Source organism: Mercenaria mercenaria, chromosome 15, assembly GCF_021730395.1.
Source record: "Mercenaria mercenaria strain notata chromosome 15, MADL_Memer_1, whole genome shotgun sequence".
In the NCBI taxonomy this organism is placed as follows: domain Eukaryota; kingdom Metazoa; phylum Mollusca; class Bivalvia; order Venerida; family Veneridae; genus Mercenaria; species Mercenaria mercenaria.
In genome coordinates, this window is record NC_069375.1 from 35,699,562 (window position 1) to 35,714,027 (window position 14,466).

The 14,466-nt window shown below is 36.0% G+C and overlaps 1 protein-coding gene across 1 annotated transcript in view; it reads right to left on the minus strand.

Annotated features, from left to right (window-relative positions):
* LOC123551017 (general transcription factor 3C polypeptide 5-like) overlaps positions 1-14,466 on the minus strand; it is a 65,112-nt gene that overhangs the window by 37,695 nt on the left and 12,951 nt on the right. The window contains exon 8 of the mRNA XM_045339622.2: positions 12,473-12,589. Within this exon, the coding sequence (XP_045195557.1) occupies positions 12,473-12,589 (117 nt within the window). The remainder of the gene's footprint in view (positions 1-12,472; positions 12,590-14,466) is intronic.

Here is a 14,466-nt window from a genome sequence, read left to right on the forward strand (position 1 = left end):
TCGCGCCAAAATAACAACAATTCCCCACTGAGAACCACTGATACCGCTCTGCCCAGCATCAAGGACAAATCCAAAAATGTTTACAGTTATGTAACACGATCTGGTCAGAGTGTGAGAAAATCGCTCAGAGCTTTCCCAAGCAGCGATTGGTTAGTGTAATGTCAAACAAACAGTTAAACAATTAGCTATGGAATTCCATTGATGATAAACTTTTAATTCTCTGTGTCATGAAACTATTTTGGATGATAACAGTTTACTTATAGAAACTGTTCCAAATTTATCTCCCTTACAAATTTACTCTAGTTACTATGTTAGGAACATTATCATTGATTATAACAATTTCTTGATATTACACATGTATCAATTAATACAATGTACTACATGATTTTTATTATTCTGTTTAATCTGATTTTCTGTTATATTTGTTATACTTTGTTAATGTTGTTTTTCTTCAAAACAAAGGGGATGTTACATTTGTTTATGTTAAATGCGCATGCGTGAATGCCCCTACATATTCTGAGATTGCTTCCCGCGCTGGTCAGTCGTTACAGTAAATAGTATAGAGTAGAATCACGTGTTGTGTTCTGATCTCTCTCCCACGAACTGTGGACATATCATAATAACGAAACAACAAGTATGTGGAAAGGCCATTAACTTACATTTTAAAATCGCCCAATCAGCATCAAACTTCATCCAACATATATCTAATAACCCGCAACATGGCAACATAAAATTAATAGCTCAGATCCACCTATTAGACAAATTGTGACAACTTGTGTACTAATTTTGCTTTCTAAATTGTTTTGATAACAAAACGGTACCTAATAAAGCAGTATATTATGCCACGTTTATAGACGCCCACTGGCACAAATGTGACTTCAAAGACGCACTGTCTGTCATCAAATTCCCTATGTGGTATAATTATCACCATAGGTAATCTGCACTGACTGATGATAGTACATATGTAATGAAAGTCAGTCAATCTTTCAACATAGTCGAGTCTTCATGAACCATCATTTTTTTTCAAACTAAGTTTCAAACAAATATTCATGAGGCATGCACATCATTAATGCTAAGTAACTGCTTATTAAGTGTTCCGGTTTATAGTAAAAAGCTGGCTGCACTTAAAATGAGCTGTATGACTGAATAACTATTACAAAATGAAACAAAAAGTCTTTGTAAGAAGGCTTTTGACATTCAACATTTATGTCATTTAGGCCAACTGAACTTTAGTGAAGATATTATACAATATGTAATAAGTACAACTAAAAACAGTTGAGTAGAATCAGTTTTTATAGCTGTTAAACTATACAATGTTTCACTATTTCACAACAGTTCTAACAGCTCTCCACAATGGAGGTTTTATCTTTTTACTTTACACATACATAATGGCAGAGGTGGCTTTTAAGTGACAGATGAATTACATGTCATCCACTTGTCTAACACAACACCCTAGTCTTCTTTGCTTTGGGTGAGTATTGTACACTTATTGACAATGGTAGCAACAGAACTGTGGGTTCAGGCTGGTTTCACATAAAAAATGTACTATCAGGGCAAGAAAATAACTGTAGTCTATAGCTGTCATTAAATACCATGAGATTCAATTTTTGCATTGGGGTGCCTGATGGGTTTTGTAGGCATGGGAAAAATCACTGGAAAGGTGTGTCCTGCTGTATTCAAGAAAAGTGTTTGCTTATTCCTAAATTTACAGCTATGTCAAAAGCAATATAAGAGCCATGGATTTCACTGCTGGCTAACTCATTACATGTGGGAAGATCACCTACTTCCTCAACAGTACCCAAAGTCGATGGTGAGAAAACAGAACTTGCTCCTATGTCAAACTAGTACTCACAACCTAAATACAAGTTCACATTCTGTTCTATGTTAATCATGTTGGATCCTTTCAACTGGTTACAAACAGAACAATTCAACTGAAATTGTCTTACATCCAAATGTTTTCATACAGTTTGATAGCATTAAATTCTTTTGAAGTTAAAGTTGGACCAAGATTACTGAATGAGCCTTCAAACATCTTAAGATTACAGAATTTTTTCACATTTTTGATACCTATCAACCATTGTTTAAGATTCTAATCTTATCCATACACATTTTATAGGCTTTCTTGTCTTGTGTACATGAGTCTGTGACGAATACTGCATGTTGGGTTTAAGAAATACACATTCTACATTCTAACATGGTTGTATCTGATTGCCATTTAAACAAAGAGGAAAGTGAAGCTCTGTATATTTTGAGAAATAATATATCTCATCAGGTGATTTGTCGTTGAATAAAATCATTGTTTGGAGTTCAGATGGGAAGGAATTATATCACAAGGGTGTAGCCCGAGTGATATAATAATACGCCAAACAATGATTTTATTCAAGAGCAAATCACTAAATGAGATATATTATTTCGATTCTAACACGTTACCAAGGATTTTTCAAATATTTGCCTGTTTTTTGTTGGTTTCTTTTTCAATGCGCCACTATGCCGTTTGACGCAAAGACATAATAATTGTGACGTCAGAACAGTGAATTGTTGTAAAATAACACACAGCTTTCAGCTTTCTTTGTTTAATATGAAAATGAATCAAGTCCTGTTAGAATCTGCGATAAACAACGGTTGACGTCCAGACCAGTGAAAGAACATTATGACGTCATATTGCCCCATGACGCCCTGTTCATTACTACTTGGATAAATGAAGTCCAGCATAATTTTTGTGAACATGTAAGAATAAAAACAATCAAGGCTTTCTTGGGATTTATCATCAAATTTACCATGGTTCACCTTGGGCCAATGCCTTCCTGGTTCAATTCTTGCACATATGAACTCTGAAACGTGATAAATTAGATGACAGACCACTGGAACACCTTGATTCTTTGTTAACCTTTAGCCTGCTAGCGGCAAGTGATTCTGCTTTTGTGACCAGTGCAGACCAAGATCAGCCTGCACATCCATGCAGTCTGATCATGGTCTGCACTGTTCGCTATTCAGTCAGTAAATTTTCAGTAATCACCCCTTCAAATGATAAATTGTACTGCCCAAATTGAATGATGGACCCAGTCCATTATAGAACATTAGCAGGCTAAAGATTAAGTAAAACATGAATTCCTTGAAGTCACAATGGGATGAACAGAATGATGAAGATATCAAAGGTTTCAAGTGATCCAAACACTGGAATTAAAAGAAATCAGCTTCGGCCCAAATAAGGTGCTCAAGCTAGCGCGGGTGCTCAATCCATTAATGCTCAAACAAGCAGTGTTCCACTAAATAAAAAAATTGTCACTAATAAACTTGTAAAGAATGTGTATTGTGACGTTCATTTGTATCACGGTATACCCTGAAATCCCGAAAATAAGCCGGTTTCGAAAATAAGCCGGTCTCGAAAATAAGCCACCATTTCACTACAGGCAAAAAGGGCTCATAAATTAGCAGCACTCAAAAATAAGCCGTACAATTTTTTTGTATCAGTAATAGTATCAATGACTTTGTCAGGACACCATATAAGACAGCAAAAGTTACCAACGTATTCATAGCAGATTTATTTCCTAATGTAATACCAATAAAACATATTTTGGAATAAAAAAAATAAAACAATGCAAGTTGTGCTGATTTTTAAAACCCTGGACAGATTAAAACTTTAAAAACAATAAAATTCCTGTCTCAAACACTTTTCTGTTCTATTAATTAAAATGTCTTTATAACACAATGCAGTGTTTGTCACGTATTGTGTAAGTTATTCATACTTGTTGGGTGATTAAATCATAGGTGTATAATGTTTGTTAGGCCAGACAAAAGTTTTTAATGGGTAATTATCTGTTAGCATCGGATTATTTTCAATAAGAAATTGTAACAAATTGTAAAACAAGAGCTGTCTCCATAGGATGACACATGCCCCCGATGGCACTTTAAATGAATAGTTATGGCCGATGTTCGAGTTTAGGACCTTTGACCTACGGAGCTGGGTCTTGCGCGCGACACGTCGTCTTACTGTGTCACACATTTATGCGTAGTTATTTTAAAATCCATGCATGAATGACAAAGATATGGACCGGACACGCCCATCAATGCAGTATCATGAAAAAAGACCTTTAACATCTAAGTGTGACCTTGACCTTTGAGCTACGGACCTGGGTCTTGCGCATGACACGTCGTCTTACTGTGGTACACATTCATGCCAAGTTATTTGAAAATCCATCCATCGATGACAAAGATATGGACCGGACACGCCCATCAATGCACTATCCCTTAATGTCTAAGTGTGACCTTGACCTTTGAGATACGGACCTGGGTCTTGCGCGCGACACGTCGTCTTACTGTGGTACACATTCATGCCAAGTTATTTGAAAATCCATCCATCGATGACAAAGATATGGACCGGACACGCCCATCAATGCACTATCCCTTAATGTCTAAGTGTGACCTTGACCTTTGAGATACGGACCTGGGTCTTGCGCGCGACACATCGTCTTACTGTGGTACACATTCATGCCAAGTTATTTGAAAATCCATCCATCGATGACAAAGATATGGACCGGACACGCCCATCAATGCAATAACCTTTAATGTCTAAGTGTGACCTTGACCTTTGAGCTACGGACCTGGGTCTTGCGCGCGACACGTCATCTTACTGTGGTACACATTCATGCCAAGTTATTTGAAAATCCATCCATCGATGACAAAGATATGGACCGGACACGAAAAATGCGGACAGACCGACAGACCGACAGACTGACAGACCGACAGACCGACAGACTGACAGACCGACAGACCGACAGACAGACGGTTCAAAAACTATATGCCTCCCTTTATTTTACTTTCATAGGAATACAGTGTTCATAGTTAGGTTTTGCCAACTCAATTTTTGCAGTAAATATAGATTTTACTTTGTGTTAACAATGGTTGATAGAAATGACATTAAGATAGACAATTATTGTTCTTCAACAGCAAACAAAAACAATTTTACATTGTTTATACATTGTCAAGTTTTCTTTCAACATTAAAAATTGCATATTTTTTAACTTTATTGGTTACTCTTTTTTTTTAAGTTTTGTTATACTAAATGTAAAGGGAGACAACTATCAATATATCAAACAACAAAACACACACACTTTAGACCCTTGCATACTACGTAAATAAATTGAACATGCTTACAAACAAATATGAAAATGGTCATGCGACAAAAACTAATTTGTCATGTTGAGAAATTTTTCTACATTTAAGGGCTAGTTATAGTTTAAAAGTAACCATATGTCTACAAAAATAAGTTTTCAGCTCATTTTGAGTTTAGAGGGTATCAATTGAATGAATACTCCTAACTATCCAGTTACGACTATATATGTTGTTTTTAGATACATAAGGCAATGCAGGCAGTTTTATTTTTCAACCAGAAAATACTCTAGTATGTAAACAAGATATGGAATACTGTAAAAATTGTTCAATATCCAAAAATATATAAAACTTATTTATATTCTGGATACTGATTAAATAACGAAATAGAGGCTGTCCCCTGAATTGCAAGATTTTTCTCAAAAACAAGCAAAAGCTGTTAGTAAAACACAATGCCCACTCAAAAAGGCATGTTTGAGGTAAAAACTCAAGTATTCTCTAACTTGCATGCAAAACTTTAACCAGGATTTTCTAAGTCCAAAAGGGGGCATAATTTGGCCAAAATACATGTCAGAGTTATGGAGCATGACCCAGTGAGGTTGGTAATTGACCTAGAAGAAGAAAAAATAAGTTTCAAAGCTATATGCCTTTAAATGATAGCTAAACGTACTTGCATGCAAAACTTTAACCAAGGTGTGATGCTGACGCTGACGCCAGAGTGAGTACAATAGCTTGGACTATTCTAGTCAAGCTAATAATTCTCAAAATCAAGGGAAATAATACTATCAAAAGAAATGGCTCAACATTTTCAAAGTACCATGAATATGTCATATTTGAAAACTTTTTAGGTTGAGCTCTTTTGCTGCCTGTGTTATATCACAGGAAAATCTATATATGAGCCGTGCCATGAGAAAACCAACATAGTGGGTTTGCGACCAGCATGGATCCAGACCAGCCTGCGCATCCGCGCAGTCTGGTCAGGCTCCATGCTGTTCGCTTTTAAAGCCTATTGGAATTGGAGAAACTGTTAGCGAACAGCATGGATCCTGACCAGACTGCGCGGATGCGCAGGCTGGTCTGGATCCATGCTGGTCGCATACCCACTATGTTGGTTTTCCCATGGCGCGGCTCATATCCACTTTTGTATTACCTAAGCATTATCTACCCTAAATGCATTTTTATCCCAAAACACTTCTTTGGAAGTAAAGAACAGAAAAAAATGCTTTACTGCTAAGGGCCTAAAGAGAACCATCATGATAGGGTTTCTCCATCACATTGTTACATTACGTAGAACTTAATTTTGTATTATTGCCATAAGTAAACTTGAGCTCCTATACTAAAGCTTCTCAGAATGTTGCTGAAGCAGCCAGTTTAGGTCCTTTTAGTTCCACTTACACTGAACTGAACTCAGCTTTCCCAATTTCAGTTGTTTACTGTCTGCACTGAAGTGGAGACATGCACTTTAAAAGATATTATGCATGCTGCAAAAGGTTTGTTTCCTACAATGCTGATATTGACAACCTTTGGTATTTCAAAACTGCTTTCAGTAATTTTCATAATACATCTACTGAAACTTCAAACAAAAGATAATGTTAGGGAAACTAATTCAATGCCATTAGAATTCCATTTATGCTTATTCATCACTGAAAATGAAATGTCAACATTCAGCATAACAGTGTTACATCAGATATTTTCTCTCAAGTCCTCTTCATCAAACATTTAGAGAGATACATTAATTTTCAAAAACACTTCCTCACAAGGGTTGTATACAGTAGAATTCCGCTATTAAGACCACCAATGGTTCTTTGTAAAACTGGTCTTATTAGCGGTCTGGTCTAATTAGTGGACAAAGGCTAAACGGGGAAGGTCTGGCAGATAATAACACATTGGAATACAATCAAAACGCAATAATGGCAAACACAGTGTTCAATTTATATGTAGCTTTATTTTTTTTTTAATTTTTATATATACTATTATTTTATAACCAATAATAATACATGATTTTTTTCTATGAAAGTCATCATTTTTTTAGATCTAATTAAATCCATTTTAATCCAGACAATTCGATCAGCGGGCATTCGTCTAATACAAACAAATTAATTATTTCAACAATTTCTTATGTTAAAATGTTTGATAGTTGTTTTGATAACGTTTAAAAGACTTGTTAGCAATTAACGGATAAATACACAATATACACGCTTAACGTGTTAACACGATGTCGCACGAGTTAATTCCCGTGGCGATTCGCGGTAACATACAGAAAAATTTGAGTGGTCGTAATTGCGGTGATTAATTAAGTGTGAAAAGATAAAACAGTTATGAAATTGGTGGTCGCATTAGTGGATTAGCGGTCTGGTTGCATTTTTGGACAAACGACCATTGGTTTTAAGAAGGAAATATTCCGTCCTTTGCAAAATCGGTCGTATTAGCGGTGTGGTCGTAATTTCGGCGTGGTCATAAGTAGGAATTTTACTGTAATAGGTTGGAGTAGAGCTCTGTGACATTAATTTCATTGCGAATATCATAATGTAACATAGGCTATCAAGCTGAAACCTGATCACCATCATGGCAAAATGTGTTTTCCTTGCTGATTCTGATACCTATGATAGCATTCAATGATAATTCTGATAACTAGAATAGCATTCAATGATAATTCTGATACCTAGAATAGCATTCAATGATAATTCTGATACCTAGAATAGCATTCAATGATAATTCTGATACCTAGAATAGCATTCAATGATAATTCTGATACCTAGAACAGCATTCAATGTTAATTCTGACAACTAGAATAGCATTCAATGTTAATTCTGATAACTAGAATAGCATTCAATGTTAATTCTGATAACTAGAATAGCATTCAACGATAATTCTGATACTGGGGATAACATTCAATGCTTATTCTGATACCTAGGATAGCATTCAATGTTAATTCTGATACCTAGGATAGCATTCAATGTTAATTCTGATACCTAGAATAGCATTCAATGATAATTCTGATACTGGGGATAACATTCAATGCTTATTCTGATACTTTGGATAGTATTCAATGTTAATTCTAATACTGGGGATAGCATTCAATGTTAATTCTGATACCTAGGATAGTATTCAATGTTAATTCTGATACTGGGGATAACATTCAATGCTTATTCTGATACCTAGGATAGTATTCAATGTTAATTCTGATACTGGGGATAGCATTCAATGTTAATTCTGATACCTAGGATAGTATTCAATGTTAATTCTGATACTGGGGATAACATTCAATGCTTATTCTGATACTTTGGACAGCATTCAATGTTAATTCTGATACTGGGGATAGCATTCAGTGTTTATTCTGATACTGGGGATAGCATTCAATGTTAATTCTGATACTGGGGATAGCATTCAGTGTTTATTCTGATACCTAGGATAGCATTCAATGTTAATTCTGATACTGGGGATAGCATTCAATGTTAATTCTGATACCTAGGATAGCATTCAATGTTAATTCTGATACCTAGGATAGCATTCAATGTTAATTCTGATACCTAGGATAGTATTCAATGTTAATTCTGATACTGGGGATAACATTCAATGCTTATTCTGATACTTTGGACAGCATTCAATGTTAATTCTGATACCTAGGATAGCATTCAATGTTAATTCTGATACCTAGGATAGTATTCAATGTTAATTCTGATACTGGGGATAACATTCAATGCTTATTCTGATACTTTGGACAGCATTCAATGTTAATTCTGATACTGGGGATAGCATTCAGTGTTTATTCTGATACCTAGGATAGCATTCAATATTAATTCTGATACTGGGGATAGCATTCAATGTTTATTCTGATACCTAGGATAGCATTCAATGTTAATTCTTCTACTGGAGATAGCATTCAATGCTTATTCTGATACTTGGGACAGCATTCAATGTTAATTCTAATACTTGGAACAGCATTCAATGTTTATTCTGATACTTGGGACAGCATTCAATGTTAATTCTGATACTTGGGACAGCATTCAATGTTAATTCTGATACTGGGGATAGCATTTAATGTTTATTCTGATACTGGGGATAGCACTGAACATTAATTCTAATACCATAGGACTATTCAACGTTAACTCTGATACCTTGGAGAACATTCTACAATAAACTTTATGAAATTAAGAAGGGAACTTATTTCATTGTCTTCTTTGCTAAACCTCAGCAGAGGTCATCTGACCACAGTCAATCACTCTAATGATGTTTGACAACCATACACACATGTTCTCCCTTTTTTTCGTCAGAAACTATTTTTTAGTCTAAAGTTCATCATGACCTTTACCCTTAACCAATGAAACAGTGACCCAACACAATAGGGGTCATCTACTGATCAAAGGCATTTGACAGCAACAGGCCCAAGCATACTGGTTACCGATGCAAACTGTTTTCAGTCTGGTGACCTTGACCTACTGACACTTAAGAAAACAAAGATCATAGACTGACCACATGTAATTATCCTCTGAAGTCTGACAGTGACAGCACAGACATTTCCTAGTTATTAGAGATGGGAACGAATATTCGATATTCGAAAATTGGTTGAATATTTGAATATGAAAATCAAATTCGAATATTCGTAAATTATTGTATTTTTTTTTTTCAAAATAAGTATCATTGATTTTGGGCAATATGAGCATGCTAATTCTACAGAATAAAACCATGTCATGTTTGTTTATCGAGTATCAAAAGATGTCCAATTAACAAGAAAATAGCAATGCATAATTGGCAGGGGCCATCGTTATGGATTAACAGTTTGCAACAGGCGTCAATGTGTCAGATGCATGTCAGAAGATGTCCAATCAACAAGAAACCTGCAATGCATAATTACCTGGGGCCATCGCTATGGATTAAGTTGTAAATTTTTTTTTCGAAAACAATACCAAACTTGTAGATATTGCCGATCTTTTCACAATATTTTGTATGACGTTTCAGACCATCCGCAGAATCGGTTTTCATCCGCAATCGGCCGTATTCGAATTAAATTTTGAAGTACTTTACAAGAAAATCAAGAAATAACATATGATTGATGCATAAGTTCATGTTGAAGGAGGTTTAAGTCTGCCTTACTTGCTTTTTACACGACGATTTTTAAACGCCGACTGAAAATTTTCAAAATGGCGGCGGTAATACAACAGGGCGTCACATGTTTAAATGGGACGACCTGCTATTTTTAGATATATTGCGATGGTCTAAATTATAATCGTTTTGAAGCTAAAGCACTAATTTAGTTAAATATGTTCATGATTATACTGTCAGCATCGTGAAATAAAATGCTAGGATCGGTGGGTTTTGCTAGGTAGGATCGGGTTACATGAAACAAACGTTTTTTTGGCCTTATTATGTACGATGACCCACGCTTTAAACAAATGAATACGTTGTGTATATGCCAATCACTTAATAAGAATTTAAAGCTTCCATTAAAACAAACTGAATATTCGAATATATTCGAATATGGCAAACCAAATATTCAAATATTGATTTCAGTATTCGTTCCCATCCCTACTAGTTATTAATCAAAACAGTTTTCAGTCCGAAGGTTACCGCCACCTTTGACCTACAGGTCATCAAATCAACAGGCTTCATTTACTGGCCAAAGGCAGCCGTCCAGTAAGTATAGCAACTGTAGATCAGTGTTCTTAAATTATGATCAGAAATCATTTTCAGTCCCAAGGCCACTGTGACCTCGATCTTTGATTCACCACTCCAAAAACAATAGGTGTCAGCAACTGACTGCAGGCAATTATCAGGTGTAGACCTAAGCTATCTCCAGTTGTTGATCAGATATTTGTCTACCAACCAACAAACATAATTGAGACAAAGCCGTCAAACCTGTATTAAGCATCAAGCCCTGGCAGCAATGCAATGTGACATGTTTAAAGCAGGTGGCTATTCAAGGTAGGTTAAAATTATAACAAAAAATCAAGTTGAGAAGTTAGCTGGCTGGCTGCATAAGACGTTACGCTCATTGTTGGCGTACATTAGCGTAACTGACGTAACGTCGTTTTTAGCCGTTTAGACGTTGAACGGATTACTTGGGGTGGTTGGACTACAGTTTTCATAAATCATGTCGTTTCGATATTTAAGGAAATATTTGATATAGATGTACTATATAATATTTATTCAATATAATTATTTATCGGACTGTGAATTATATTGCGGTGTTCAGATACAATTGTAATACATATACATTATTTAGTTTTCAAACGTAACGTCGACGTTACATTAATTTCACGGCTGTGACATCTCGGCTAGATTTTGCAATTTTCATGTGTTAAATTTAATTCATATTCAACGTAAGACTTATGCATATCAATTTGCAGACAATTGTATGTACTTTCAGACTGCAGTCGCTGTTTTGTAAACAAATACATTTTTCTTTAAATATTTCGGCATGTAACAACTTCGTAATTTTATTTTTTGCATTTTTTGACGCGTGTGACATCGCGGCTAGATTAAAGTATACATATATTAAACGCCATTATCAAAGTCAATATACGACAAAAACTTACTATTTCAAAATTAGAATTTATGTACTTTCTGTCAAAATAAATATTATAGAAAGCATACAATAGTTAAAAAAAATACAGAAATTTTAACAAATCCTGTCGAGGGAAAACATTAAATCTTACGTTTTAAGTTGGATCTGTCTTTTGCTTCCTGTTTGTTACAGGAAGTATTGAACAGCAAATGACTGCAATGACGTCAAATATAGTTAACGTCACGTCACCGAGTCTTCTTATTTGACGGAAAAAAACTAATTTTATGAATTTACCAAGCCGTTAAATAATGCACATTGGTGAATTCTGTTACATCTTACATGACGTTTTAGTGTTGTTTTCTATGATTTTATGTCGAATTAAATTTTTACTAATTGTTAAACGTAAATGCGATCATATTTACTAACAGGGAAATTGTTTTGCCTTTCTTGTGATATAAGAAGATAAACAACCGTATTTCTAAAACGAATTTCATGAAACATTGAAGTGAACGAAACTGAAAAATTTCCGATGTTCGCCAACAACGTACGCAACGTCACAAGGCAAGTGGCTGCTTAATATAGGTGGCCTGTAAGACAAGTTAAACTGCATACCAAATTTGAGATAAGGTCTTTTCAACTTCAAGAACAGCTGACTTATGATTTACAATGCATTGTTTCATATTGTATTAACTGTATCTTTGAAATTACCTGGCATGTAGTTTCTTCACATAGATCTGTGTCTAGGTCTACATTTCAAAGACTAATTTTGAGGAGAAAGACAGAGTGTGAATAAGACAGTGCCCTTCACATAAAGCTGATACAGTATCCAAAAGCTATTAAAATTCAACTATATTTTACCTTGCCATCGTTTTCATGAACCAATGTCTGGACTTCGTCTAACTCTACATAGCACACTGGATAATACATCATACGATGTGGAGGAACTTTGTCCGGTCTGAACTTGTAATATAACTCCTGAAAAAGAATACTGTAGTTTTAACCTTTTCCTGTATGACTATGCAGTACGTTATGACGTAAATAAAACAATATTAATATAACAAGAGGACCATGATGGTCCTGAATCGCTCACCTATTCCCACATGACCCAGTTTTGAGTATGACGTCGTTTTTTCTATTATTTGACATAGTGACCTAGTTTCTGAGCTCATGTGAGCCAGTTCTGAACTTGACCTAGATATTATCAAGATAAAAATTCTGACCAATTTTCATGAAGATCCATTGAAAAATATGGTCTCTAGAGAGGTTACAAGGTTTTTCTATTATTTGACCTATTGACCTAGTTTTCGAAGGTATGTGACCCTGTTTTGAACTTTACCTAGATATCATCAAGGTGAACAGTCTCACTAATTTTCATGAAGATCTCATGAAAAATATGGCCTCTAGAGAGGTCACAAGGTTTTTCTATTTTTATACCTACTGGCCTAGTTTTTGACCGCACGTGACCCAGTCTTGAAACTGACCTAGATATCATCAAGGTGAACATTCAGATCAATTTTCATGAAGACCCATTGAAAACTAGAAAATGCTTTTGTAAAAAAGCGCATGTCTCCCCCAATGCAAAGTCCTATAGGCAAGAAGTCAATAGAGGTCAGGAGCGAAAGTCAAAGAGACACTGATGGTTGGCTGCAATAGGGATTATCTACTTGGCATGTCCAGTCATCCCGCTAAATTTCAACACTCTTGGCCTAGTGGTTCTCAAGTCACTGTTCAGGCTCCTGTGACCTTGACCTTTGATCAAGTGACCTCAAAATAAAAAGGGGTCATCTACTCTGCATGTCCAATCATCCTATTAAGTTTCAACATTGTAGGTCAAGTGGTTCTCAAGTTATTTCCAAAAAATGATTTTACATGAACAGGCCACTGTGACCTTGACCTTTAATAGACTGACCCCAAAATCAATAGGGGTCATCTACTCTGCATCTTCAATCATCCTATGAAGTTTCAACATTCTGGGTCAAGTGGTTCTCAAGTTATTGATCGAACTGGTTATCAATGTTCAGGCCCCTGTGACCTTGACCTTTAACGGAGTGACCCCAAAAAAAATAGGGGTCATTTACTCTGCATGAACAATCATCCTATGAAGTTTCAACATTCTGGGTCGAGAGGTTTTCAAGTTATTGATTGGAAATGGTTTTCCATGTTCAGGCCCCTGTGGCCTTGACCTTTAACAGAGTGACCCTAAAATCGTTAGGGGTCATCAACTCTGCATGACCAATCATCCTATGAAGTTTCATGATTCTGGGTCAAGTTTTGTTTGTTTGTTTGTTTTGGGTTTAACGCCGTTTTTCAACAGTATTTCAGTCATGTAACGGCGGACAGTTAACCTAACCAGTGTTCCTGGATTCTGTACCAGTACAAACCTGTTTCTCCGCAAGTAACGCCAACTTCCCCACATGAATCAGGTGAGGACTAATATATCAGACACAATGTCGTTTATCAATAGTCACGGAGAACATACGCCCCGCCCAGGGTCGAACTCGCGACCCCGAGATCCGTAGACCAACGCTCTTACCTATTGAGCTAAGCGGGCGGGCTTCTGGGTCAAGTGGGTTTTCAAGTTACTGACCGGAAATGGTTTTTTCCATGTTCAGGCCCCTGTGACCTTGACCTTTCACAGAGTGACCCCAAAAACGTTTGGGTCATCTCTCTGCATGACCAATCATCCTATTAAGTTTCAAAAATCTGGGTCAAGTGGTTCTCAAGTTACTGACCGGAAAAAGGTTTTCAATGGTCAGCCCCTGGACCTTGACCTTTAATGGAGTGACCCCAAAATCGATAGGGGTCATCTACTTTGCATGTACAAACATCCTATCAAGTTTCAACATTCTGGT